This window comes from Bemisia tabaci, chromosome 8, assembly GCF_918797505.1.
Source record: "Bemisia tabaci chromosome 8, PGI_BMITA_v3".
Lineage (NCBI taxonomy): Eukaryota > Metazoa > Arthropoda > Insecta > Hemiptera > Aleyrodidae > Bemisia > Bemisia tabaci.
Window position 1 is genome coordinate 13,030,440 of NC_092800.1, and position 6,618 is coordinate 13,037,057.

The 6,618-nt window shown below is 42.8% G+C and overlaps 1 protein-coding gene across 1 annotated transcript; it reads right to left on the minus strand.

Annotated features, from left to right (window-relative positions):
* Positions 1-1,012: 1,012 nt before the first annotated feature.
* LOC109033635 (fork head domain-containing protein crocodile-like) lies at positions 1,013-2,868 on the minus strand. The gene has a single exon (XM_019046340.2). The coding sequence runs from the start codon at positions 2,413-2,415 to the stop codon at positions 1,462-1,464; it is 954 nt and encodes a 317-aa protein (XP_018901885.1). The 5' UTR covers positions 2,416-2,868; the 3' UTR covers positions 1,013-1,461.
* Positions 2,869-6,618: the final 3,750 nt, after the last annotated feature.

The following is a 6,618-nucleotide window of genomic DNA, read 5'->3' on the forward strand; positions in this document are numbered from 1 at the left end:
GCTTTCATAATAAGGAATAACTGCACTTTTAAATGGGCCACTGTAATGACGAATTAAAATTTTTCAACGTGTGAGGGCGAAAAATGTATCGCAAAAATGGAATACGGCGGGCACATTTAAAAGTTCTGCAGAGCTCATGGAACGAATCATCATTTTCTACACTTTCCGTCAATTAAACATAAAAAACTAGGTCCACGTGTGCCAGATTTTGCGCGTTGAATTAATTTTTGCAAGTGCCACGGTAATGAAACTTCATCCAATATTTTATTTATTTTTAATCGCGTCTAGTAGTCTATTCTCTTTTGATTTGATAAATGAGTGAGAGTGGGTAAATTAAAGTTTAAAATTATACAGGAATAGTGAACAAAATACTTTACACCAAGTTGTATCCTCCCATGTCCAAGACTGGATGGATTGCTGTTTAGACGCCGCCAAGGAAGATAATCAAGTTGTTTTCTCGTTGATTTCCGGTCCAGCAAGGCATCCAAAGTCGCAAAGATCTTGAGTTTGAAGTGAAAATCCCTCCAAATCTGCTTTATGGCACAAAATTTCAGCGTCGTTGAATCGGAATCCATTTTTTGTTGCACTCGCGTAAATGTTAAACACCGTCAAACATCGCCGCCGAACAATTCGATCTTCAACAGAGTTTTAACTTCGAAAAAGCGAAAAAAATTAGGTGGATTTTTATCCGGAATCAGTCCAAATTCAACCCGCCATAATAGAAAAAAATCACCTCGTTCGGTTAATTTCTTCTTGCAAAGATAAATCAATGCGTTTGATTATAGGGCTTTGTCGATAAATATTGCAATAAATCCGTTAGAGATCAAAAGGATAACACTCAAATAAAAGAGCGCATTCACGTTCAATTGCATCGAATTTTTGAGGAAACCTAATTTAGGTTAATTAAAGATGACATTTATTAGTAATCGGGACCTCTCATAGACAGAAAAAGGGCGCCAAAGTCCATTCTGTTGAGCAATTAATTAAGTTCGGTAGGCATAGTGATGTGGACATTAGAGCGCATGTAACTTGTGAATTAAAGAAAAATATTTGCCAAAAAAAAAATGCATTCAATGATTCCGATTTTGAGTATGTGAGGCACTCGAATCCCACGAACAGTCACTTAGGGAGTAAGTAATTAAAATCACTCGGATCTTTGTTAGAAATCGATTTTTCCGAGTGTTAATAACACGACAGTAACTTCAAGACCAGAAGTAAGATGAAAAAATCGGCATTTGATCTAATGACTCCCTCCCAGAATATCACAATCAGATTTTCGAACCGAGACAGACGGTTCGGTCGCCGTCAAAAACCGAGCGCGCACTTAACCTAGAACCGGGACAGGATAGACACAAGGATACCGAAACCGGAAACAGCTTTATTTACACTATCTACACACTGGGAACCGGTTCAACCGGACCGGTCGTTACACTATCTACACTTGCACGTCACCGGGCCGGGTCAGTACTTTTGCCCGTCCTGCTGGTAATACGAGTGTGAGGTCCGGAATCCCAGCTGACAGCTCGGGTTCTCGAAGAGGTCCGGTTCGTTGCCGTACCACGAAGTGTGCCGGTACTGGTGCGCGGGGTGCGCCGGGTTCGCAGTTCCGGTCGCCGTGGCGCCAACCGCCGGCGCCGGCGCCTGCTCCTCGTACTGCGAGCAATGGTAGTAAACCGGTTGCGCCCGGTAGCCCTGTAAAGCGGCCGGACCGGCCGTCGTACAATCGCGACCGCCGGCGATGACCAGGTTGTCCATCGCGAAACCGAGCTCGCAGTGTTCCGGTTTGACGTCCATCCGGTCCATCTGGTACTTGGAGTTCATGCACGCACTGAGGGTTCCCATCGGTTCCCGCTTGGGTTTCACAGGTTGGACGGGGATCTTGTCTTCAGCCTTCTTCATCTGCGCCTCCTGGGCTTGTTGCCTCTTGAGCGCTTCCTCCTTCTCCTTCAGCGCGTCTTTCTTCTTGAAGCGCCGCCGCCGCCGGAGGTAGGACCCGTTGTCGAACATGTTGTACGAATCTGGGTCGAGGGTCCAGTAGCTCCCTTTGCCGGGCTTCTTGTCGTCCCTGGGGACCTTGACGAAGCACTCGTTTAGACTAAGGTTGTGCCTGATGGAGTTCTGCCAGCCCTGCTTGTTCTCGCGGTAGTAGGGAAACTTGTCCATGATGAACTGGTAGATGCCGTTGAGGGTGCAGCGCTTGTTGGGGTCGTGCTGTATGGCCATGGCGATGAGGGCTATGTAGGAGTACGGCGGCTTGACCATGTCCTTGGTCGGGCCTTGCTGCGGGTAGGCCGCGTAGCCGTACCGCGGGTACTGCTCGTAGCCCCCTGGGTACCCGCCGAGGTGGCTGGAACTGGGGTACCCGCCGGAGGGCATCCGGTAGCACGCGTTCTGCTCGCCGAACAGGGTATGCATATCGCATCACTCGCTGGGCCCACACCCAGGTGAGAATCCGCGTAATTGTCCAGGTATCGAGGGAGTCGCACTGCCCGTTGTTTTAAGTGTCAACAGAATCACAGGTGCCCCGATTGTTTTTCCGCCGCCGCGGTTGTTGTTGTAAACAGGGCTTAAAAAAGGCAGGGGTTGGCCGGGGTCGCCGCGAAGGTGGACGGAGCGTCTTATTATCAGACACAACACGGGCGCGTTTACACAGAGCGAAGTAAAAACAAACTGGGTTGATTCGGGCTCCTTTCGACCGGGCAGGAATAACACAGGCTCCGCGGTCGGGATTCGGCGAGCCGGGCGTCGGGGTGGGGTCGCGGAGGGCGCTGATTGGTCGCCGAGGGCCCGCCTCGCCCGCGACCCGCCATCCGGGATTCGCGGGCCACGCCCCCCGGCGGGACTCCCCTCGCCCCGAGCTGCAGCCGCTCGCGACTAATTTGAAAGCTTGAGGAATTCCGTCCTGCAGCGATTATGCTGCAGCTTGATTCTATTATTTTTTTCTTTAATTTTCGGCGTGGGGTGGTGTTTTAATATTTCACCCCCGACGGTTAATTGACTTTCTTGCGTTTAATTTATTGATATTCGCGGTTTAGACTCGGTGCGTGTCACACAATTAAGCGGCCATTTGTGGATTACATGGTCCTCTGGGAGGGATGAAGGGCCCTTTAATATATTAATACAATACCTGTAGACTTTCTAAAATTAATTTACAATTTACTCGTACCTCGTAAGAGAGGAAAAAGAGAATAAAATACGGATAAAATGAAGTAGGTTAGTTTGATTTTCGAACTAGGGTTTTAAATATTTTCAGTTGCTTCGCCTGGAACGCTAATTGGACTGCATTTTGCAATACGAAACTTCCGTTTTAGGCTCATTCATAGAAACACGTACCTGCTTAGGGAACCCAACAGCGCATATAATGTTTCTAAAATTGCCATAAATTGTATTCCCTTCCTTCTCAAAATGCATGGTGAAATTGAAAAAAGTTGTCTGATTTGCAGTAATTTTTTCTCAGCTTTAATCAGAGATGTTTCATTTCATTTCTCAAGAATATTTATTCTTTTCTTTTTTTTTACCAGAGAAAATGTGTACAAATTCCGACGGAAACTTGTATACACAAAATGAGTAAACATGGGAGAGTCCATGAGAAAAGGGACTTTTCAGGTTTGGCTGAAAAATCGGATATTGAGATTTTGAGTAAGACACGGTGGAGTCCAGAGAGATGTAAAAGCCTTTTTTTAAAGAAAGAAAAGAAAAGAAAAGAAAAAGAAGGTGTAACGTTGGAAGTTGGATTTTACTACGGTAATGTCTTGTTTTAAATTGCCCCAAAACCGGTTAGTTTTGAAATTAATGGGCGTTTTATTTCCAAAATTTTCGCGAAGCACTCTCACACTAGACTAAGGAACTAAAAAACTAAAACTGATGAGCATTGCTCAAACTACTGCAGCAACTATTACCGCTCCTGAGCCGCTCAAATTGCCTACCCACTTATTGAAGGCGAACTGGGGAAAATGAGCGCGGAACATTCATAGTGAGTGGATTAATTAAGTCGCCACTAGGTTGGAACAGCATACTTTGTAAATTGAAGGAGGGAGACCTTCCCATGAAAATTATTGATCCAACATGCAGTCACTTGGTCGCAAAGGAGATAAAAAATACTGATTTATAGGAGCCTTTGGACCCCAGCGAAAAGAGTTGCAGTTTTTGAGGGGCCGCACCAATCACAATTCCTGAGGTTCATCACACCTCTAGCCTCAGACTCTCCAAAAATTTAATTTCGCAGACACAAGACCATAAATCGTCGTTCCACTCCCGAAAGAACGTAACTAAATTCCAATGTTGCCAAATTTCTCTTTCGCAAATTGAATTTTTACCAGGAGAATTTTGAAAATTTCTAACTAAATTTCCACCGATTTTTCTTCTGATCTCATACAAAAATCAGACTAATTTCGCACAAAAATCGTGGAGGTGTATAAACTTGGAGAATAATTGTTGTTAGAGTCAGTTTTGCAAACTTGAAATTGAGTTACGGGAAATGAGAAATGAGAATATGTTGAATTTGAGCCGGTCCGGGAAATTAACGACTAAATTCTATAGTTTCACCACCTGTATCCCCCTCAAAAAAGAAATAAAGTCCGGAATGAAGGATCGGTGAGAAAAATAACAATAACCGACAAGAACGGATTTGAACATGCGGCAAGTAGTGAAAGAAAGACACAGGCTTTGACCATGATTTTATTTTTTCAAAAGATGGTGTAGTCTAAATAAAACGGTAATTACTCAATCATTTGATCGAATGAAAAGATAGAGAGGAAAGAAGTCTATGATCCGTCACCCTTTTGACTCTCAATTTACCACGCTTGTCCGAGGGAACAGATGAATATCAAAAGTGTCAAATTTTTCCTGTACATCCAACTCCTCTGACAAGATATTGAAATGGGTAAAAATAAATACGTAAACGTGAGTAGCGTATGATATGCATTAAGTAAATAAAGGAGGGAGCCATCGAAGAGGGATGCTTTCAGCCCACCGCACACCGGCCGCAGAATACTTCCGTGCTAAGGAAAACCGCCGTATGAACCTTCAGGCGTTGCCAAATTTCTTTTAATAAAACACGAATTTCTAAGCAAAATAATGAATATTTTACTGTCAATTTTTCAGAGAATTTTTTTTCCTATTTTGAACTAAAGTTCCTGAAAATGTCAAGGAAAATTGTTCATAATTTTCCTCCAAAATGAACATTTTATCAAAGGAAATTTGGCAACTTTCGAATGTTCATACGGCGTTCTTCCTTAGCCCGGCAGAGTAGCTGGTGAACGTCAGAGGATGAGGGCCTGTACGCTCCGAAAAAGGTTGTATCATACCAGCGCGAGGCGGAAATCATCTGTAGATATGTTTACTAATGACGAACAAATTTAGGGTAGCTCTTGAGCCTTTTGAAGAACGATTTGATAGTCGATAGCTCAATGGAGAATTTGCAGGTGTCTGAAATTTGATGAATTTCGAGTTTAAGTGGAAACTACTGAGTGAACTGAACACGAGGATGCCCTTGATTCATGCATTGAACAATTATTGGAGAAGATATGACAAAATGATCTAATCTGCACTGGAAAAAAAAAACACATTGGATCTAGAGTCCAGACTATTAAAAACATCGACAAGACAAAATACTCTTGATTCAATCGGATTTTTGCTTAAATCAAGAACCAAGTCTCTTAATTTGAGCAGATTTCCTTTTGATTTAAGCTTAAATCTGATTGAGTCAGGAGTATTTCTTCTTGTCAATGTTTTCAAGAGTCTGGACTCTAGATCCAGTGTGTTTTTCTTCCAGTGTGCTGAAATACGTGTGTTTGAATGGGAAATGCCGCTAGATGACGTCAGAAGGCGGTGCATTTTCTCACTCTTAAATCTATTTTTATACTTTTTCTCATATCAGAAAAAATTTATAAAAAATTCTGTGAAATTAGCTCTTTAAGCTGTTTCAGTTGAAACAATACAAAATTTGTATGCAAAGTCTCCATTGAATTTTTTTTTTTTTTTTTTTTTTTTTTTTTGACATTATCGATGGCCCAAGTACGCAACCACGTATCTCCGCTTGCGAAGTGGCATATTTTCTCTCATAGATTTAATAATTTTGGAAGGAGACAATAGTCAACGTAATTTCTTGAAAACTTCCTCAATTTTACTTCACTATCAGCAGAATACATTCTGCATTTTCAAGTTATTAAGTCGGCTCATATATTAGCTTCGAAAAACAAAATGGGAGCAGAAACCCTAAAACATCGCTAGCGAGGTACGCGGTATCGCACTTTGGCCATCGCTACGTCATGCATAAAACTTTTTCCCACTGATATTTTACTGTATAGAACTTCTTTAGTAAATCACGGCGGTTTCAGACTTTTGCCTATCGTTTACCACTATCGAATACCACTATTCGACCACGAAGGAGCTTTGGTTGCTTACACTAAAATTTGAAGGCGAACTGGCATGACGCTAATGCAGCGTCTTCCAGTTTCGTTAAAAAAAAAAAAAACCTCCTATCTGCAATTCATTTAGCGACTAGGAATAACAATTTCCGTCTCACCCGTAAAAACATTTACATATCGACGGAGTAAGTCGGCAATCACACAACTCGGTTCGCGACGTCGCATGACTTCCTGTCATACTTTATTTTTT